This window comes from Notolepis coatsorum (assembly GCF_963971535.1).
Source record: "Notolepis coatsorum genome assembly, chromosome: 9".
NCBI lineage: Eukaryota > Metazoa > Chordata > Actinopteri > Aulopiformes > Paralepididae > Notolepis > Notolepis coatsorum.
Window position 1 is genome coordinate 142,567,126 of NC_140173.1, and position 22,929 is coordinate 142,590,054.

General features: G+C 46.7%; 2 protein-coding genes across 5 annotated transcripts in view; both read right to left on the bottom strand.

Moving 5' to 3' along the window:
- Window positions 1–397: 397 nt before the first annotated feature.
- On the bottom strand, window positions 398–5,198 carry bag2 (BCL2 associated athanogene 2). The gene is made up of 3 exons (XM_084321395.1): window positions 4,983–5,198; window positions 3,198–3,307; window positions 398–1,043 (listed from the first exon to the last, which is right to left on the bottom strand). The coding sequence occupies exons 1-3, from the start codon at window positions 5,096–5,098 to the stop codon at window positions 646–648; spliced, it is 624 nt and encodes a 207-aa protein (XP_084177521.1). The 5' UTR covers window positions 5,099–5,198; the 3' UTR covers window positions 398–645.
- Window positions 5,199–17,607: 12,409 nt separating this feature from the next.
- Window positions 17,608–22,929, bottom strand: part of znf451 (zinc finger protein 451) — a 34,912-nt gene continuing 29,590 nt past the window's right edge. For 3 of the 4 annotated variants that reach the window (XM_084321109.1, XM_084321106.1, XM_084321107.1), the window contains 4 exons: window positions 20,950–22,503; window positions 20,483–20,553; window positions 19,866–19,934; window positions 17,608–17,702 (listed from right to left, as the gene is read on the bottom strand). In XM_084321109.1, the coding sequence (XP_084177235.1) occupies window positions 17,662–17,702; window positions 19,866–19,934; window positions 20,483–20,553; window positions 20,950–22,503 (1,735 nt within the window). In that variant the 3' untranslated portion in view covers window positions 17,608–17,661. Of the gene's footprint in view, window positions 17,703–19,829; window positions 19,935–20,482; window positions 20,554–20,949; window positions 22,504–22,929 lie in introns of all 4 variants that reach the window. The other variant, XM_084321108.1, reaches the window with a different exon arrangement.

Consider the following 22,929-nt stretch of genomic DNA (forward strand, 5'->3'; position numbering starts at 1 on the left):
ATTCTCACAATTATCCCATTGTGTTAACTTTTAGTCAATGAAATAGTGCTGCAATATAACCTTGTTTTCCCCATAGAATTAGACAGAACATCTGGACCCAATTCAAGGCCCCCTAGAGGCCATTTTGGGGACCAGTGGTATAGGCTGTTGGTATGTCTTTCTTACTATAGCAAACACTGTTTAAACTTTACACACATAGGTCTGAGTTGATGTATGGCCACCAGGGTATGGCAGCTGCCACGCTCCCTCTAATTGGAACTGGAAAGTACATCTAACCTAGGTGTCATAAGTGAGACGGGTACTAGGTCCACATTAACATGTCAAACTTAAATGTTAATGTATCACAAAACACTTGTCACACGTCACAGTAAAAAAAAAAAAAAATCTTTATTGGCTCAAGTGAAAAAAGGGCTTGTTGACTATCTTCATTACACACTATGCATTTATTTGTGTAACCGGTGGGCCCGGTAGATTATTAGCCCACTTGCTTTGTGAGACCATGCGCACAAATAAATCCATATACAATATAATGTGTAAGAGTAAGACTATAAGTTTGAGGTAAATCTAAAGTAAATGTGGCCTATTTGGTCTCCCTGTAGATTTGACTTGTAGTGAAAACGAGGGAAAGTGCGTTCGGAGACGGGCTCAGCGACTGCCGTTGGCTTTCGGTTCGTCCACTTTTTGATTATCCATAATCTTTATTGTCTTTTCCGCATTTTCGACATTCCTCAGGAGACTCTCGAGTCGCCGCTTGATTTGCTTCTGGTCCTCCAGGGCGCAGTCGATCACCATGGCCTGGAACTTCTGGTCGAGCGGCACCGGCGTGTCCAGCTCCGTGACGCAGGCGGCGTGCAGGGCCATCAGGCGGGTCCTGCTGATGCCCATGTCGTCCAGTAACTTCGCGACCACCTCGTCGATCAGCGCGGTGGCTCTGCTCAGCGCGTCCTGCTGCCCGGGGTTTCTGATCGTGCCCACGGACACCTGGACGCTGATCGTCCTGCCCAGGAGACGGTTGGCGGTTAAAGTCAATTCCTCTTTCTCTCCTAAGATAAAAACAATAATTAGTAAATTAGTATGCATATACCTTAAACAGTAATAGGAGGTCATAAATGCAATGCAAAAAAATATAGATGGAAAGATATGTAGCCACCTGAATATGTCTGGCTATTATTCAGGGTGGCTAACGTTAATCTTTTGCATTCCCTGTGCTCACGCGGACGTTGTAACCAGTTGACCGCTCTTGATCATACCTACTCGGACATGGACAATTAACGTGCGGTTCTCTTTGATCACCCCTCCCTGACATTGACTATTAACTTGCTGCTCTTTGATTCTCCTTCTTCAAAACATTGGCGTTTCATAGCGGGACAGGACTACAGGTGCCGGCAGGGGGGCGGTGGTGGTCGCTGGGCAGGAAGGACATCAGGAGAAGAAGAAGGAGTTCAATGCCAAGTGCGGCCGAGAGGAACCTCCTCTTCGGCGTTCTACACAGAGGAGGAAGGACGTCTACAACGAGAGCACCAGCGAGCGAGCGTGCGAGGAACAGACTCAGCTACAAAACGGGTTATTCCAGAAATACATGCGGTAGTTGAGCGTTTGATTAATGCGCCGGCGAGCATCGTCGAAGAGCAGGTGGTAGACATTAGCCACCTTGCGTTAGCTGTTTATAGGCGTCATAGTAGGAGGGTTCAACCCGACCCACAGTTTAGCTGTGTTTAGGCGAGCACCACAGTTTAGCACGCGCGCCGGCCCACCTCAGCAGCCCAGCAGAGGACGCCACTACACTGCACGCTTCTCCAGCCTCTCCAAGCCGTTGCCCAGCATCACCTGCCCCAGCGTCTACTCCGCCCCGCTGGCTGTTATCGCGGGATCTCCGTCTGCCATCTTAGCATCCGGACTAGTGGTGCTAAGATTGGGCCCCTCATCTTGGATAAGTATCAGAGGTGCTCTGAGTGTTGAAACGTGTTCGGTAGACAGTCTACTGTGGGGAGCAGGCTCTGTAAGAGTGAAGATAAACAGTGCTTTGAACGGGCACTGGAGAGCAGTGCATAGGGGCGCCCCAAACATTTCAAGCCGGCTTTAGATAGGACTTTATTTGCTAAATGTGGGCCCACTGTTAATTTCTTTTGAGTGTAATAATATGTGTGTTCCTTTATAAAATTCCCATTCAGTAACCCCTTTATCCCTTCCCTCTTCCTCCCCTCTCTCCCCACCTATGGAGTAGTGGAACAGTATATATAAACCCTTAAAGGGAAGGTCTTGTTACTGTGTCTAGCCCAGTGTGGGAAGCACTTTAGTCTGTGTTACAGAGCGAGAGCACTAGGTGGCCAGGGCGTAATTGTAACTTGAATCAGACTGTAATTAAGTGTAACTTGAATCGCCATCACTAAACAACCACTGAATGGGAGCACTGTGTGTGTCTGTTACTGAGTCTGTGTCTTAACCCTTTTCTGCCCGGGTAATGCTCATTATTATTTAACCCTTTCCCCACCCCTGCCTATGGTTCATTGTTAAAGGTCTCTACAGGTCATTAAGGAAGGGTACTGCTTTGGGGAGCGCAAACATTATCCATCTTACTGCCATCAGGTGTGGGAGGGCTCAGGAAATATTGGGGGAAGTGGGGGTGTGTGGGGAGCTACTGCTGATCGCCCTGGAGGGCAAGAAGGACCAGAGTACCATCCCTAGGTCAGTGAATCCTAGGCCCCATCCAACATTCCTGGCCTACAGTCGGGGGTCCAGCTAGACTCAGCTCTGCTGCATCCCGCTACCAGGTGGCCGTGTACAACCACTCCCATAAAGCAGGGATAATCCACCCTGCTACAGACAGACAGACAGACGGACGGACGGACGGACGGACGGACGGACGGACGGACGGACGGACGGACGGACGGACGGACGGACGGACGGACGGACGGACGGACGGACGGACGGACGGACGGACGGACGGACGGACGGACGGACGGACGGACGGACGGACGGACGGACAGACAGACAGACAGACAGACAGACAGACAGACAGACAGACAGACAGACAGACAGACAGACAGACAGACAGACAGACAGACACAGACAGACAGACAGACAGACAGACAGATAGACAGATAGATAGATAGATAGATAGATAGATAGATAGATAGATAGATAGATAGATAGATAGATAGATAGATAGTCAAATAGTCAAATGTCCATCTACCTACCAGCAGAGATGTTGTGCATTTCTTGGCTAGTCTGTATGGACTGAATCATGTCCAATAAACACTCCCTTTCTTGTTCCATCGCCGATGCAGCTTCGCGTAATGCCTCCACCCTGTAACAGACATGAGTAATGATGTCATCAATACCATTCAGTGATGCAATGACAAATAACAGACATGACAATGTCATCATTACCATTCAGTGATGCAATGACAAATAACAGACATGACGATGTCATCATTACCATTCAGTGATGCAATGACAAATAACAGACATGACGATGGCATCAATACCATCCACATCAATGTGGAACGCCCTGCCTAAAGCTGTAAAGGAATGTGAATCACTACCCACTTTCAAAAACACTGTCAAAAAACACCTACGTGAGACTGCAATTCGAAACTGGCCCCTGTAAATGTCCTAACCTAGTTGTACAGTAAATGACCAAGTAAGGCTTTGTCAGTATTCCAATGTACAGTGTAAAATGTGTGTGTGTCCCCTACCCAACCCCCCCCCCCCCCCCCCCCCCCCCCACCTCCAATGTACAGCCCTCACCCAACCCACCCAACCCCACCCCACCCATCCAACCTCCTCCAATGTACAGTTTCTACGCCAAATGTATATACACTCCTTTTCTGGACACTTTTGTATCACAAACAGTACTGTATTTGCAAATCTGATATGTCATAAATGTATAGATGTAGCAGTACTGTCTATCTGTATGTCATGTATGTCATATATGTTATGATGAATTGAAAATGGGGGACCCTGATGTAAACAAGACGAAAGTCTTTCTCTGGTCTGCATCCCCTTAACAATTGTATGTATTGAGCTGTACTGTACTGTACCCTTTCTGCAATCTGTTAATAAAGTTTTCAATCAATCAATCAATCAATCATTCAGTGATGCAATGACAAATAACAGACATATGATGATATCATCATTACCATTCAGTGACGCAATGACAAATAACAGACATATCATCATTCAGTGATGCAATGACAAATTACGCACAGAAGCGCACGCTCTCACGCATTGGCATTCTCACTGGACTCATTGCCTTCATTCTTATTCTATTCGTATTACTTTTGTATCATGATTCATGTCTACTCTATTTCTGTTCTATTTTATTTTATTATTTGTATTTTTGCAGAATCGAGGCCACATTCCACTGCATGTCTCGTCTTGTGTATTAATATGTGACAAATAAAACTCTTGAATCTTGTAGCTCGGGGACCTTAATGTATTTCCTGTCAACTATCAAGGGCGTTTTACTGTCAACTAGTCATTACATGTAACAACAGGACATACATGTGGGTCATTTTAGAATATTATTATATAATTGTTGTCACATTGAAAACGTCTATACGAAATGTATTTGATTGAATTTCTTTCAATGAATCGTTACCTTTTTTTCTTTTTTTTCCCAATACATCTATAAACATATGACATGGCAATGCGCAATAATTATATGCTGCCTTTTTCCGAGCCTATACCGCTTAAACAGTGAATACCATGCAGCTTTGTGTTGCTTTCAGTTGAATGAATGAATTAATGAATGAATGAATGGATGAATGAAAACTTTTTTTTAACAGACAAACATTATTTAACAGATTGCAGAATGGGTACAATACAGTACCCAGTTCAGAAACATTATGTACACAACATGCGTTCGCACTAGCAGCATGATAGTGTATTCATAATTTGACACAGATTCAAGTGGAAGGGTTGTAAGTAATACAAGGCGGACACATGGCGGTCGGACCCTCCCAGGCCTACTCTCTTACCTCGTCTCCAGCTGGTCCAAATTCTCCAGAAGTCGTCCGGCGCGATCAGCCATGGACATGGATCTGCTGAACTTTCCACGTTCGTTCATTTTCGCCTGTATCTTTGCTTGGGCCATGATAGTGAGACTGGATGGTGGTGATCGTCTCGGGGGAGGAATATACACTGCAACCTGAACCTGACAGCCTAACCGTGTTCCCACTACAAGTGCAATAGCGGTTTCCTCGCCCCAGCAGGCGTAAACATTTCCAAACATGGGCTGTAACTTCCTCGCAGAGACGCGCTGCTGACAGCCAGGAGGTCGGGAGGAGAGCGAATAGCCTTTGGGCGACTTATCTGAGGTCAGTTCTGGAATGCATCACGTTACGGAGACCAGCGGGGGGAAGCTGTTCCCAGGTCAGTAACCGCGGGGGGAAAGTTCTTCACTATCACAAGTTACATACAGCATTAGATCATCATGTTATTTAAAAATATATATATATATTATTTAAGTAGTATAACAATTATAAAATAACTATTACTTTGATTAAATATTGTCCCAGATTTCCAAACTCTGGATTCTGTTTTTTTGTCTATGTGGATTTCTTACATTAAGCTTTAATGATTTAATGATTAAAGTATAGAGCGGTCTTAATGTTTTACTGTGCAAGAAAAAGAAAGATCTCAAAAAGATTGGAAGAAAAAATTGTAAAGCGAGGCCTAAATATAAAACTATTGTTAACTTTCCAAGTAGTTTAAATATAAAGTCTGTGAAACATTGTCATTGTCTTGAGGAGAACTCAAGCCTGGTAACACATAGTACATGTTAAGTTCACTGTTGCTTAATAAACAAATCAGCTAATAATTAACTTATTTATAATTATAATTATCTGTCCCCCTGTCTTTTTCTTTCGTTCAATACATATGTAAAAACTAAAAAAATTGTTTACCTCTGGTCCAAATTGTAACAGGCACAAAAGATAAAAAGGCAAGGCATTGGATGGTGTATCAAATATCCCCAGGGAATACTCCTACACATTAGAACTATGCAGGCAGCCATCCTACAACAGAGGATATAGTCGGGTCATGGAAGACATTGAAAGAAATCGGTGTTTTTTCAATGTATATTTGGTTTATAACTGATATATAGAGACAAGCTTTAAGAGGGTAATACCATTATCATCACGGGTTGAACGGTGGAGGAATAGTGTCATGGTCAGGGCTCGGGCCTTCCTCTGCCCTCATCCTGCCGCGCCCATATATGGGCAGCTTCGTGCTGGAGCGTTCCCACGCTGCCAGACGAACATCAATCAGCGCGGCTGTGAGGGATTCCCTCATCAGGCAGCTCCTATATCACCTGACGGATCCTGTCGTCCCTCGTCGCAGTGTTAAACTGCCTACCTAGGTACGACCCTTCAGTCCGAAGACCTGCTAGACACTCTCACGTTATTATTCCCTGTTCTAACCTTCCCTCTCTTGTGCCCAAGGACCTCCGTTCCAGCGAGCCCGTCTGGACCCCTGGAGCTTGACTACGGAGTTCCTGCTCTCACCCCCGACACAGCGGTGTCTACGTTCTCCCGCACTGCACAAGGAGTGCACCTGCTTAAAGAACATTCTCCCGCACTGCACAAGGAGTGCACCTGCTTAATTAAAGAACATTCTCCCGCACTGCACAAGGAGTGCACCTGTACTAACCCCAAGAACATTCATCCCTGTCTGTTGTACATTTCTGAATGTGATTCCTGTCTGCTTGGGGAGAACAATTAAAGCACCCTGAACCGCTCCATTCTCTCTCCTCCTGTGTTTGCTATTGGGCTCCGCAAAAACCCCTCTCCTCACAAATAGCGGTCTAGTGGCTGGCAGTCAGTGTTAGCAGCCAGCAGAATGTTTGCATTCCGTTAGAACATCAACAAGCTGATACGAACGGCACAGGCACAGGAGCGAGGGAGAGGTTTTGACATCATTAATGAAACAGATGTTTAAAATGTGTGTTTAAAGGTTAAAGCTGTTGTCATGGCAGCGGCACATAGTAACCAGGAGAGGGGCGAGGCCGTCGTTGCTATGACGAAGATCCTATAAATCTGACAGTGTTTCCGGGTGTAAGGCAGACTAGACTGAGACTAGGGCAGACCAAAGAAAAGAATCCAACGGGAGAGAAGACACCATCAGAGACTTTGAGACGGCTCCCTCCTCTCATCACAGCGAGGGGGGGGGGGGGAATGCCACATCATCATTAGTGTAACTGAGGGGTACAATTCCCTTACTGTATTAATCAAGTATGGTATCATTAAACCACTACCGTCTTATGTACATTATACTGGCCATACCGTACACGAGTATATGATGAGAACACTTCCCCACAATGAATCGGTTCTACACAAAGTTGTCTTTAAGTATTTATTGCAGCAAAAGGTACATAATATACTTCTCTATTTACTTTGAATGCTCTTGTAAGGCAAAGGAATGTGCGTAGGCAAATCAATAATGAATATCCATTCTCTGGTTACGCATGAGATAATAATACAACCTGAATATTAGGAATTATATCTATGGTACACTGGTAGGGGGGTTCCTACCGGTTGTAAGCCAGCAGGGGGAGGCAATGCTCTAATGCAAAATCTGGTGCCAGCGGGGACTCAATATAGGCTCCTGCTATGGGAGGCGGTATATTACTCCCTGCTCGGCAGACGAAAGGCAGCTGTAATCCCAGTGTGCGCGCAGCACAGGTGGAAGCCGGTCAGCCTCTCCAATAGAGACGGGCTCGAATGATGGTCCTCACGGGCAGGTCCCACAGCAGTGGGTGTAGACGATTCTTATCCGCTCCACCAGCCTGGTACAAAGCAATAATAATAATACTCCAGCCGGAAAGGGGCTCCGCATTCACCGGTGCAGATCCTCCGGTGCGCGGTACTCCACACCAACCAAGTTGAACTTGACGTTACTCAACCAAGCTCTGATACTCCACTATCCTATTCGCACGCGGCTATAAGTGCTCTATTTAGACACACAATTGCTCACTTCACTTGGTCTTTAACTCGTGATGAAGGCTTTACTAGTAAGGAGCGAACGATACGTTGAACAAACGTATTAGGATAAACAAGACTCTATCTTGGGGCAATACGAGCCCTACTTCACCGCACGTTGCATAGTGGGTGAGGCTTCACTTGTTACTAAGACTGAACTGAACGGACTGCGGACTGAACTACTTCTGTATTCACCTGCGCCATATTTATATGTTGGGCGAACAAACTAGTACCAGCCCCACCTCTGTCTCGTAGTCCTGGGCAGAACCGGGCATGTACAGACATGTCCTGACGGTAGCTTTGAACTCGACTCTGGGGGTAAGACACTGGCGCTGGTGGAACGCTATCCAATAAGAGAACGAAATATTATGGTCTGTAGGCTACTAGGTTAAAGGGATATTCCGTGTATATGTACAAAGAATACACAAGGGATATCAAACGATATACAAATATTATGCAATATATATCAATCAATAAATACATATATTCGGTTTAATCTGACCCTTTGTAACAGCCGCCTCCTAATTAGTCCCACCTAATTAGCTAAGCAGAGACAGATTAACCGCACTGTCCACTACTCAATGTCCGTTGTGAGGGTAGGCAGTTCACAAAGTCAGGGGTCATGGTCGTCATTAAGCGAGTCGGGGAGCCTTGGCGACTCTATCAGCCTCGCCACGGGTCGGTTGTATGTCCGCCCTTGGCCGAGCACTTCTGCCACTCTGACCTTTCCGTCGGCACCAGTGGTCACTTTGCTTACGCGGCCGGCCGGCCACGCAGCTCGGGGTAGTGACTGGTCTATGGTCATGACGACTGGACGGGATGAAGGGGGGCTTAGGAGGAAGCGGGCCTGAGACTGCTTTGATCTGTGCTTGGCTGTGCCTCCTCCTCCTCCGTCTGTTTCTCTTGTTTGCTCTGTACCCCGTCTGAGGAGGGGCCGGTCCCGGCCGCCCCGTCAAGGAGTCGCTTGGGGTGCTGGGTTCGAGGTCAGCTACGTCTGAAGCGCAGCTGAGGGGGGTGGAGTTCCGAACTCCCTCTGGTGCCCACGGTTCTCTCACGGGCCTCTCGCTTAATGTCAATAGCCTCTGCTGTACGAGGGAGTGGCCGGTGTCGCTCGCCTTTGTGTGTAGGCAGCGTGTAGACGTGGGTTGACTGTCAAGTCCGTAGAGGGGGCCCTGGAGCGTCCATCCCAGTCGGGTCTGAACCGCGACTGGGCATCCTTTGGGTCCGATGTGGGCCGCCTCAATTGGGAGAATGAGGTCCGCGTGGTCGGAGCCGATGAGCAGGGTCGGTGTGGCGCCGTCGATAAGCGGTATAGGTAGTTGACGTAGGTGCACATATTTAGCCATCAGCTGTGGGATGGGGTAGGTGTACTGAGACAGGCCTATGTCGTGGCTGGTGAAGACGTTGGTTATACTATACTGCTTCTCGGGCTGGTCCACCGCTGCTATCTTGAAGGAGACCTTTTCACCTTTTATGGTCTTCTGGTCCCTTCTGATGGTGCGTATGGTCATGGTATCTTTGACACCCCGCAGGCCCAACTGGGCTGCTGCGGAAGCGAGGAGGAGAGTCTTTTCAGACCCATCGTCCAGGACGGCGTAAGTGTCCAGGACCTTGTCCTCGTAGCTCAGGAGCACTCTGACCACTTTGAGGAGCACTCGGGGGGTCCCGCTCTGCTTGGGGTCTATGTGGAGCACTCCTGTCTCGGGGGGGTTGTCACCTGTCTGTGGTGACACAGAATCTATATGGTGCGAGTCGCACCGTGACTCCCAGTGTCTGCTGTAGCAGTCGGGACACCAGGGAGCGGTCTGGTGGAACTTTGGTGCTGGTGCCACCGCCTCGGCATGGTACATTACCGCGACGGGCCCACTCTGTTGTCCTGGCTGACGCCTGTTGATGTCATGCAGGACCTCCAAGTGGGTGCCACCGCACCTGCTGCACTTCTTCTTCAAGCGGCACTCAGCTGCTAGGTGGCTGCGCGCGCAGCGGCGGTGGTCCTTGATCCACTGACTCACCTTGTCCGTGGTCAGCTTCCCGAAAGTGTCGCATTGGTACAGCCGATGTTCTCCCTCACAGTACTGGCACTCAATCTTCCACTGGTCCTCTTTCGTCGAGGGGGTGTTGTGGTTCTTGTGCTGCGGTACTGATTCGGCTTGGTGCATAACGGTCACCAACCGACGGTTATCCGTTGATCCCCGAGGTCCGAGTCTTGGGCTTGGTCCACTCCATACGAACGTGTCGAGTCGTAGGCTACTGACCTCCCTGGCGAGGAACTCAGATAGGTCTAGGAGGGATGCCTCTGGACCGTTGGGGTCGCGGTGGTCTCTCTGCCGCCGAAAGCGCTCTTGTCGGGCGGGAGGGAGCTTCTCTAGTATCCTCTTTACATTAGAGTTAGCGTACAGTTCATAGATACCCTTTTCCTTTTGCGCCCCCAGCATCCCTACCAGGGACTGTACCTTGATAGACAGGTCATCTAATGCTCTGTTGTCTCTGGCTGGGGGGAGACGGTCAATGTCTCTTATCTCCTGTATCACGTAGTCCCATATGCGTCCATAACGTTGGTCGAGGGCTACTAGAGCCGCGGTGTATGGGGTAGTAGAGCTGGAGTATGCCAGCGCTATATTGTGCGCTCTGGGCACCTTCAGGTGCTTGAGTAGGATAGCATACTTGTACGGTTCATCTGGTACGTCGGACAGCATAGTCTCTAAGCACATTCGTAGCTCTGTGTACTGTGCTCTGTTCTCGTGTGTGAAGTCCGGGAACGTCGGTGTGCCAAGGTACGATGCCATGGATGACTGGCACATCGGTGAGCGTTGGGGGAGAGGCCTCCTGGGCGAGTCTCCCCGTGCGTGTCATCTTGGGCTGGTACTTGGTGGGTACCGAAGGTCGGGTACCCAGGTGCTGTTCCTCGGGGCTGGCGGTGCGTCAAACTCACCCGTGAGTTGAGTCGGGGGTTTGTAGCGTAGTGCCTCGGGGCTGACTTCTGGGCTGTACTGGGCCTCCTGGTCCAGAGTACGTTGCTGCTGGTCGGCTTGACATTCCTCCTCTTCCTCTTCCTCTTCCTCTGCTAGGACCTGGAGTCTTCTGTTCAGTCTCTCGGCGTGGTCCGGTTCTTCCCGGTTGCTGGGTCTCGTATGGACCGGCCGGGGAGGGGGTTCGGAGACGTGGACAGGAGCCTCCTGTTGGCGGGGTCCCGGGTCGCTTGGTCGGGTAGGGGAATGCGTCCTTGACCCTTGTCGTGACGATCTCCGGGAGCTCCGTGCGGAGAGAGGGGGTGTCGCCATGGCAACCAGTTTGTCCATCAGCTCCGCCTGCAGCCGGTCGCGCTCTGCCTCGCGCTGGGCATGGGCTGCGTCGCGCGCTGCTTCGCGCTGGGCATTGGCGGCGTCGCGCTGCGCATTGGCGCTGGCCTGGGCAGCGTCGCGCTGTGCGTTGGCGGCGTCGCGCTGGGCATTGGCGCTGGCATGGGCGGCGTGGAGCTGTGCATTTGCGACGTCGCGCTGTGCATTGGCGGCGGCGTGCTGTGCATCGGCGCGGCTTCTTTCAATGTTCTCTTCCGTCTGAAGGCGTCTGGTCTCCAGTCTTATGCGGTCGTCTTCACTCCTTTGTTGCGCCTAGAAGCGCTCTCGCTCGGCTGCAGAATGTTCGCGCTCGCGCGTCTGTTGCGCTTGAAGTCGATCGCGTTCGGTGGAGGCTGCCAGGGTGGCGATGAGTGCCCGCGCCAGCATCTTGTCCGCCTCGCTGGGGGAAGACGCTGGTCGAGGTGATCGGCTTCCGGCAGTGCTCGTTGGAGATCCGTTCTCCTGTCGCGTACCGAGGAGATCCATCTCCTGGGTGCGCGTCTCTTCTTGTGGTGGGTCGGGTTCCGTCCCGGGAGGGCTTTCTTTATCCTGGAGCTCTCCGGGGACTGTCCCGTTGGCGTTGTCTGGGGGTAAAGTCATGTCATGTCCCTCCTGGTCCCCCCCGTGAGCTTGGTCAGTTACGTTAGAACCCACTAGGGCCTCTATTGGCGGGGTAGCCTGGTCGATAGGGTCGGACATAATTTTACTATCTACTTTTTCCGCGTTTACCGTCTGTAGAAAGCTAGGTAGTATATTGGCAACGTAATCCTCTAAGTACTGAGGTGTCTGCCGTCTACGCTGCGGGCGATCTACTTTAGGAGAACCGTTTTGTGGAGTGTTCATCATAGGCCATGTCAATATTAATACCACTATATTAATATTACACTAGTTACCCTCCGGCTCGAAGGACCAATTGTAACTGAGGGGTACAATTCCCTGACTGTATTAATCAAGTATGGTATCATTAAACCACTACCGTCTTATGTACATTATACTGGCCATACCGTACACGAGTATATGATGAGAACACTTCCCCACAATGAATCGGTTCTACACAAAGTTGTCTTTAAGTATTTATTGCAGCAAAAGGTACATAATATACTTCTCTATTTACTTTGAATGCTCTTGTAAGGCAAAGGAATGTGCGTAGGCAAATCAATAATGAATGTCCATTCTCTGGTTACGCATGAGATAATAATACAACCTGAATATTAGGAATTATATCTATGGTACACTGGTAGGGGGGTTCCTACCGGTTGTAAGCCAGCAGGGGGAGGCAATGCTCTAATGCAAAGTCTGGTGCCAGCGGGGACTCAATATAGGCTCCTGCTATGGGAGGCGGTATATTACTCCCTGCTCGGCAGACGAAAGGCAGCTGTAATCCCAGTGTGCGCGCAGCACAGGTGGAAGCCGGTCAGCCTCTCCAATAGAGACGGGCTCGAATGATGGTCCTCACGGGCAGGTCCCACAGCAGTGGGTGTAGACGATTCTTATCCGCTCCACCAGCCTGGTACAAAGCAATAATAATAATACTCCAGCCGGAAAGGGGCTCCGCATTCACCGGTGCAGATCCTCCGGTGCGCGGTACTCCACACCAACCAAGTTGAACTTGACGTTACTCAACCAAGCTCTGATACTCCACTATCCTATTCGCACGCGGCTATAAGTGCTCTATTTAGACACACAATTGCTCACTTCACTTGGTCTTTAACTCGTGATGAAGGCTTTACTAGTAAGGAGCGAACGATACGTTGAACAAACGTATTAGGATAAACAAGACTCTATCTTGGGGCAATACGAGCCCTACTTCACCGCACGTTGCATAGTGGGTGAGGCTTCACTTGTTACTAAGACTGAACTGAACGGACTGCGGACTGAACTACTTCTGTATTCACCTGCGCCATATTTATATGTTGGGCGAACAAACTAGTACCAGCCCCACCTCTGTCTCGTAGTCCTGGGCAGAACCGGGCATGTACAGACATGTCCTGACGGTAGCTTTGAACTCGACTCTGGGGGTAAGACACTGGCGCTGGTGGAACACTATCCAATAAGAGAACGAAATATTATGGTCTGTAGGCTACTAGGTTAAAGGGATATTCCGTGTATATGTACAAAGAATACACAAGGGATATCAAACGATATACAAATATTATGCAATATATATCAATCAATAAATACATATATTCGGTTTAATCTGACCCTTTGTAACAATTAGCTTCGGCTAACACGAGGAGGGTTTTGGCTCACGACAAAGCCTGAGCCACTATTGGACTGAATAGATAGCAATGACAATACGATCTGATAACATCTGATTATGAGGTTCTGTTTATTTAATAAACAACGCTCTTCCAAGAAAGGTATTATGCTGTCAAGGTGTCGAATTCTTACGAAGGTGGTGAATTATTATGGTTGCGGATTGCATTAACAGGGAAAGATAAGGATTGTACAGCCAGTATGAGAAGACGTCGGAGAGAAACAAACAACGCAGAGGTCGGTGGATGGAGAGGATAACACAAGCCAAACAGACGAAGACGTGATACTGGCTGATTGATCAGAATCCAACAACATGGATGTTCTGCCGACTTCAACTTAAAAACATTAGTAAATATATACCTAAACTTGTTAAAACATTAGTAGATATACCTCAACTTGTTCAAAACATTAGATAGATGTAACAGTTGTGACAACGTCACCTCAAACTTCGATGCCCCGAGTGGGAGTTGAACCCCGGTCTCCCACGCCGCAGGCAACAACACAGACCGCTATACCAAGAGGTGAATCCACTACTTCGCAACGTGTCTATCTGTCTTTGAGGATGTGAGAGTGAGTTTAACCCATAGCACCGCTACTCACCCCAGCCCTTCTTGACTGCGCTTCATGATACCATCCGTTACAGATACCTCAACTTGTTAAAACATTAGTGATATACCTCAATTTATTCAAAACCTTAGATAGATACCTCAACTTGTTAAAACATTAGTAGATAGACGCCTCAACTTGTAAAAAGAAATATATATATATATATATATACAGCATTAGATACCCCAACTTGTTCAAAACATTCAAGATTCAAGATTGTTTATTGTCATGCACAGTTAAACAGAGTTTGCCATACAATGAAAATCTTACTTTGCTATTAGATAGATACCTCAACTTGTTCAAAACATCAGTATATACCTCAACTTGTTCAAAAGTATCGGGGAAGATACTCCACTCCTTCTACTCCGGGGCTGTAGAGAGCATCCTGACTGGGAACATCACTCCCTGGTTTGGAAACTGCACTGCCCAGGACAGGAAGATTTGATTGATTGATTGATTGAAGGCCCTACAGAGTGGTGTGCTGCTCAGCAGAGCGTACTACGGTTATTGCACTACCACCCATGCAGGACTTATACAATAGGAGGTGCAAATCCAGAGCCTGCAGAATAATGAAGGACCCTCACCACCCCAACAATAGCCTGTTCAAGCTGCTGCGGTCAGGCAAGCACCTACGTATACACGCAGCAAGAACAGAGAGACTCAGGCTCAGCTTCTTCCCTCAGGCCATCAGAACAATGAACACTGATCTCTCCACACACAAGCACACATGAACACACACACACAAACACACCACAGGTCACTTTAAACACATAAGAAAAGAAAAAACATAACTGGATGTTTTTGTATAGTATAGTTTAGGGCTGTCCCCGACTAAGGATTTGGATGGTCGACTAGGATTGGCCAAAATGTGCCGTTAGTCGACTATTGGTAGACAAAAAAAAATAGGATAGCATATGACTGTCATAGAGTATAACTGTATATTGTATAGTAGTGTACATATAGGACCCATTACCCTTTGTATTTTATCTTAGTACTTTTACCATGTCTATTTTATTCTATTATAATATTTTTTGCACAATAGAAGCGGGCATGGCCACCTTCATTTCACTATATGTCTTGTGTATGTATGTGATGAATAAACCTCTTGAATCTTGAAAACATTAGTAGGAGTAAGTTAACCATAATATGTATGTAATCCATTATATTAACACTTTTACCTGCTTTTGTAATTGTGATAATCAGTTCATAACTGCACCAAATTAGTATTACATTAATGGAGTAAGATGAGTAAATACGCAGTAATATTCCAAATATTTTTTATTACCTTTGGATTAATTTAGCCTACAAATCTATAGGGCAGAATCATTATCTACAACCACTATTAGGCTACCAAAATGCTTGTACTGTAGTTAAATGATTTTTACCTACAAAAAAAAGTTATCAGCCTTTTCTTTTTAAGTAACAACTGAATTGGCAGTGGGCATTGTATGAAGTTGCATCTTTATTAATCCCCTTGGATAAATTCATCCTCTGCATTCTGATCCATCCTAACTATTTAGGAGCAGTCAGGGACCAACTCCAGTTGTAATACCAGTACCTCGGTCAAGGGACCAACTCCAGTTGTAATACCAGTACCTCGGTCAAGGGACCAACTCCAGTTGTAATGCCAGTACCTTGGTCAAGGGACCAACTCCAGTTGTAATACCAGTACCTCGGTCAAGGGACCAACTCCAGTTGTAATACCAGTACCTCGGTCAAGGGACCAACTCCAGTTGTAACTTGTAATACCAGTACCTCGGTCAAGGACAATGGCAGGAAACCTATCATGTGTGTCCTTTGGTGTGGGAGGAAACCGGAGTGCCCACGCAGGCACAGAGAGAACATCCAAACTCCACAGAAAAGCCCCCTGCTGGTCAAACGTAGTACATTCTTGTTGTGAGGAAACAATGTCTAACCACTGTGCCAACCAAAATGTTTTAAAATAGCATATTTAATTGCAGCAGCACAGGATGACCACGGCCACACATACTCCGTACACAACAAAATACTCTTCTAGCACAGCTCGTTTACCCGTTTAACTGAAAGTGTCAAGACATCATTGCCAATTTCGATTGTATTTTTTTCTGTGTTGCAAAATAAATATTTGTACATTTGAAAGTCCAACAATGTCTGCTCAGTAATGCAGTGGCGGGCAATAATACCCTGTGTATTGTTAATAAATAGATTACCTGCCTTTAGAGAATAATATATATCTGACATTCCAGTAAAACTGGTGTGATGTCATGAAAAACCATCATCCAGTCAGCAAGAATAGCTGGAATAGTGAGTCTGTTGTTGGCAGGGGCAGGGCTCTGTTACCGCCCATGCACCCAGATATACACCTGGGACATTAGTAGAGGATTGTGTCTAGATGCATGACCCATAGTGGAAATAATAGTATAATTTACTGTGTATTTATCCTCGATAGAGTATACAGTGATTCTTTTCTTTTTGTCCGTTAGCCAGTTGGGGACTATTATGTGTTTTTTTTATTTGTTTTACTTTTAACTAACATAAAATAAGAAATGACTAACACATTATTGGGTGTTTATGGATGGTCGGACTCCTGGTTCAATCTAAATAGAAAATCAATTACAAAATGTGTCAAATATTGTACTTTTATCTCAAAAACTGAATCTCACATACATGTTTATGTTTTTACAATGTGTAATTTAACACATCAATTGGAAATTAAGCATCTTTACACGTCTTAAATTATTTTCACTACAAAGCGATCCATCTTCAAACTAGATCTCAAAGTGTTTTTATTTCATTTTATAACCTTTCTGCCCTTATGTGAAACATTCACAAATTAAAAAGGGACATTTCCAATTTTTGGAAACCTATTTATCAGGTCATGCGTCCCAGCATGAATCAAGCATGGAAATGCTCGAGGACCGCAGATTTTTGTTATTGATTATTAGCGTTTTTTGCCTGCATGTGGTATACTGTATGAATTAGAACCTTTTCGTTACAAAATTCGCTGCCCGTCTTGACACTTCCTGGTTCACTAGGAACTGGGCAGCAGGCCAGAAATCTGACCGCGGCACTTTGCGAGTAAGCTAATGGCATCAACTACACTACTGACAAGTATGCCATACAACTTAATGTCCAGAAATCTGAACTATCCCTTTAACAAATGTGCTTAAAATATTTCATAACTCAACCCAAAATTGATGAAGACCAAATGAATGCTGGACAAAGACCAAACTGACCAATTAATGGACTATGAGGAGGCAGCCCTGTAGTATACAGTATAAATATATATATATATATATATATACAGGCTGTCAACTCTCTGTATTGTCCAGCTATGCTGTGCCGGGCCAAGCCGTTCAACAACAGTCAACAACTAGTATGCAGCGGACAATCTTTATTCAATACACTACATGAACATGTATTTTATAAAAAAACATTTTAATAAACGTGTGTGAACATTGTGTTACAAAATAAATCAGAATACATCAGTGCGTGAAATATCAGAAATCCACAAGGCTTCTTTTGAGAACTTCTTCCAATTCTGTAAAGGACAAAAAAAGGTGTTCAAGTTAGTTATAGTAAACCATTAGGAGGAAATAAATCCCACCGGGCCGATCGGGCTTAACTCATTGAGCGCCACGCTGTTTTTGGGAGACGGAGCAGGGGAAGACATTCGGCAAAGAACGGCGGGTCCGGGAATCAAACCCGGGTCGGCCGTGCCACGACGCAGCGCGTTACGTGGTTCGCCACTTGGGCGCCCCTGGCACCAGCGTTATTGACAATTTTCACGATGTTTGCGGACCAATCGTATATTCTATATTATAGCTATGGAGACAATAGTATGGCTTATTTGACAGGCACTATTTATAGTCCAACATTGACAAACCAGTTAATTTCTACATACTTTCGTTTGTGCGCTATTCCACGCTAAACATTGCCCGGTTTCAAAATAATCTTTTTCTAGATCGTGAGATATGACTAGTTATATGCATATGCACAAATCGTTCGGGTTGCTCGCCTGAAACCTATATTATTTACAAATCAAAGGTATATACCATATATAGATGTTTCTTCACAAAATCATCAAGGGGGGTCGTTTTACGAAGCTGCGATCGTTACCAAAAGCATGTTTTAGGTTCGGTAAAATACGACGCTGTGATCAATACAAAAGCATGTTTTAGGTTCGGTAAAATACGACGCTGTGATCAATACAAAAGCATGTTTTAGGTTCGGTAAAATAGACCTAAAATAGACCATACCTTAGTCAGGAAAATGGCGCCGCAACGAACGGCTGCCTCTCTGATCGCTCCGTCGAGACTGTGCTTTCTTGTCTTGCACAGTCTCTGGAGCATAACAGTAAGAAGCATTTTGTATAAAAGTATTCTGTACTTCTGTATGACAACTATTAAAGAAACTTGAAACTTGAGAAGGTACTCCAAAATGAATAATCCATGTAGTTCCATCATGATCGCCATTACTCGTGTGCATTGGGTCTGGCTATAATACGGGAAACAATAGGTTCCAGGCGAGCAAATCTCCGACAGATGGCTGTGTGCTGATTCACTTTGAGGGGGGAGGGGATTCCTGCAGCCAGAGGTACTGAGGCACTGAGAGACACCTTAGAGACCCAGTTCAAAAGGTAGGCGATACTGCCACCTGTCGGGATTCGATCGTCGTTGCAATTATAATGTAGGCAGCGGTGCCAGGGAGTCACAGGCAGGTCCGTGCGAGTGTTTAGAATGGGAAAATCGAAAAAATACAAAAAAGGATCTAAAAACGAGAAAACTCGTTTTTGGCGCTCAACGGTTGGATTTGAAACACGAGAATTATAGTTTTTGGCGCAGAAAGAGTTAAGAGGTTAATAAATCGGCAAGCATTTATAAGGTACTTGTTGTCTGACTGGATCAACTACAGAGGTGAAAACTAAGCTTCTACACACAATTACATTTCGACATACACACAACATAAACTTCCAACAGTATGTTTTAGACTAGGGATGCACCAATCCTGATGCTGGTATCAGGTTAAAAAGGGTTGATACCAGGCTAAAACAGTACCAGATAATTTCAGATACTCTGATACCAAGAGCCCCATGTCTAAAATGTCCAAAGTAAAAAAATACTATTCTCTTTATGTGTGACACGTACAAAATGTCAGATGTCAGATTTAAGAGATTTAAAAAGGGATCACTGGGACATCTCAAATAATTGTGTTTACCGATCCCAAACTAACGGTCTAACCATGTGGGAGCATCAGAAATATGATTTGAGTTACGCATGAACAACCCAACAAAGTGAGAATTACTAGTGGGAATGTTTTATGTAAATAGAAAAAGATGCGTCTATGATAACCAAGTTACACAAATGCTTCAGGCTATAGAAATCATTATTATTGGCTGAAAACAACATATTAAGTGTAATAGTGTAATATTGAGTGTTGCATGAGTTATGAGGTAAAACAATAATTTTACCACAGGCATATCAAAGATTTCCTATTGGCCCATATTGATGTTATTTCAGTTTCCAACCAAAGCACTTGAATGCATGTCATGTGTGGTATTTATGACTTCCTAGGATTGATCTGATTGGAGGTTTCTCTATTTGCAGACCCTTCAGGTCAGTGCTTTAAGAGTCTGTATTGGCAGTGAACGGGCAGTATTGGTGCATACCTAGTTTAGACTGTGGACCATGCATTTAATCAACACCTGTTGACTCTTTTGCCGCTTCCTCTGCACTCAGAGCCAAGGCTCGCCTCATCTCCTCGTCCGACTCATCTGCAATGAAACCCACAGGCACAGAAGACAATGTTGATTAAAACACTACAGCCAAAATAGTACTGTGCGAGTCAACGTGTGAACGACTCGGTTCCGTTCCTCAGGATTCAAAATGTACAATAAAACAGGCTTTGTTTAGAAAAGTGTGGTTTGTTTCCACAATTGGCAGTGTGAAACTAAAATAATAATAAAAAAAAAAAAAAAAAAAAAAAAATCCACTTCTGACTTCAGACAATTTAAAAAGGAACTCGAGTGTGAAACGCCCCATCCACCACAAACTCAGTTCTGAGTGCTAACAATCTGCTAATAATCCAAAAAAAATAAAAAATAAAAAACACTTAAGTAAGGACTTAAAATGGGTGGGGCTTTTAAGTATTTCAAAATATGAAATAGTTGTAGTAACGTTACATATCAAGGAAAACATTGACATTAAATATCTGTATTGCGTGTATTTCTGTGTGCTGTAGTTATAGGTTTTGCAAAAGCAACCAAGTAAGTACACTGCGGCACAGCAGTCAACACCCCATGCTGGCTCGTACATTTCCTACCTTCATGGGTGTCACTGACTGTGTTGCTCTTATCCATGTTCAAAACCGTAGCCAGTTTGTCATCTTCACACCCTACACCAGAAAGGCAATAAGAGCAGCGTTTTAATCATTCTGCAGGACGACAAGGAATGTTGATTTATGCCCATTTGAGGTTTTTCTCTCATCATAATTTACCATAAGGACGTTTGGGCTTTCGTAAAGCTGTACGGATCATTGATGAATTCAGAATGTGAAAACTGTGAAATATAGTTTGGCGAAACATTGATATTCAATGGAGGACAGCTGGCCTGATATTACCGGTAAGAAGAAATAAATAATAAAAAAATATTATATCATTAGCAAACATAAAATATCGTTAGGTATCGTTAGATATCGTCATTCTTGGCTCCAAAAGTGTATAAAACTCAAGTGTGTCCGGGGGTCAATGTGACTGAAAATGACAGTATATCAACTTTAAAATCTACTTTCCATCTACGTCTGGTTTGATCTCCACAGCGTCCAGCGTCACTCTGCACTGTGTGGCCGTGGTGGCGGTGGTGGGCACTGGCTCCCGTCCGCTCCTGTAGCTGCTCAGGCAGGGCTCCAGTGGGCAGTGTTGGTCGTGGTAGTGCTGATGGAAAGCGTGCACGCGTGGGAAACACTCCTGGCAAGCGCCGCACTCCACGTCGAAGGTCTTCTCCAGGTTCAAGGCCGGGTGCGTCGTGTGGACGTGGGTCTTGATCAGCGCAAACGAGGACACGACGAAGGCACAAGGGGCGCACGCGTATCGACACTTCCCCTCTCCGGCCAGATTCCTCATGCACTGCGTGTACGTGGCTTTCCGCTCCTCTTTTCCCTTCTCCGAGCCCATGCACGGACACCCGCCCCCCTCGGATCCTTTGCTGGTGCCGGGGAGCTGGCTGGAGGAGTCCATCTCGGGCTTGTCGGATTGATCGTCGCCCGTGCGGTAGTAGTCCCGGCTGTGAACGCTCTCAAAGTGCTCCAAGAACTCCGCCTCGGAGCGGAACCGCATGCTGTCGCAGAGGCCGCAGAAGTGGGCGAGCTCCACCTGCCCGTCGTGCTCGTGCACACAGTGCATGCGCAAGGTGGCCTGCTTGAAGAACCTCTGCGGGCAGTGGCCACAGACGAACCTCTGGAAACTGTGCTTGCTCAAGTCGCCGCAGTGCTTGCGGACGGCGTCTTCCGAGTCGAAGAGGTCCTCGCACATCCTGCACACCCACTGCTGCTGCTCCGGCGTCGAGGACGGGGGGGCAGACCGGGCCGCGGAGGAGCGATCAGAGCGCGGCGCGGGTCTGCCGCCGCCCGCGGCCGTCTTGCTGTGGAGAACCGCGGGAGGCTCCACCTCCACGGGCACCGCTCTCTCCGTGAGGTAGGTGTGTCCGCCGTGGGCTTCCGACACGTGCAGCAGGATGTCTTCGCGACGGGGCATGTCCACTTTGCACAGGCGGCAGTGGTAGAGGATGTTGGAGAGGTGCGCGCCGCCGTGGAAGCGACTCATGTGCAGCCGAGCGACCGGGGACTCGCCCATGAGCTTGCCGCACACGCCGCACTGGTGGAAGATCTGGTTCGCGGCAAAGAGGTGGCTGCTGGCCGCGTCCTCCTCCGAGAAGCGCAGGCCGCACTCGCAGAACCACGCCAGCGTCGAGCCGCTGCTGCTCCTACCGGGGTTTCCGTTCACACTGGGGCCGAGTTTCTGCCGCTTGGCGGGAGATTCCACAGTGTGGCTCCTCTTCCTGTCTCTCTGAGGAGGCGCTCCGGCGCGGCCCGCGGCCGCCATCTTCTCCTTTGCCCTCTTGGCGTGTTGAATTTCACTGAAGCGGCAGTACTGCAGGATGGCCGCCTCCACGGTACGGTTGACCTCCACCTCATGCTGGGTCGATTCTTTGTGTTTCTCTATTTCAACTTGGCTGAGGAACATCTTGGAGCACAGCAGGCACTGGCCTAGCGCCTGCAGCTGTTTCATAACCTGTGCCACTGATTTGTCCGCCTCAGCGATGGCACAGCCCTGTCTGCAACGCACACTGAGAAACAGCAGAGAGACAACAAAGGTCACTAGTGACACCACTGATCAACAACAACAGATGCACCAATACCAGCTTTGAATTGCTTACACAGTTGAGTCTTAAACGTCAAGTATTACCCGATACCGTACACAGCAATCTGATCCGTTACTTTTACTGATTAGTAAGTTTATCTTTATTAATTAAGTTTACCATATTAATGTACGGTCACGGGGGAAGAAAACTGAGATATAATCCATTTCTCTCCATTAGAGAAATCCAATATTCTTCCATGTGCCAGAATATGGAGAAAATCAAGTTGCTTAGCTTTGATTTCTTGCAAATTACACATTAGGTGTCAGATTTGAGTATTGGGAGAAATTCTCAGAAACTAACACCTTGTTTAAATGTAACAAGCACGTGGATCAAAATTCACAGTACAGTACA

Bases quoted from the DNA above. Each gene is read 5' to 3' on its own strand.
- bag2 (XM_084321395.1), bottom strand. From the start codon at position 5,098: ATGGCCCAAGCAAAGATACAGGCGAAAATGAACGAACGTGGAAAGTTC. The intron at 3,308-4,982 runs GTAAGAGAGTAG...TGTCTGTTACAG, and splicing joins TTGGACCAGCTGGAGACGAG to GGTGGAGGCATTACGCGAAG. The intron at 1,044-3,197 runs GTAGGTAGATGG...TTTTTATCTTAG, and splicing joins AATGCACAACATCTCTGCTG to GAGAGAAAGAGGAATTGACT.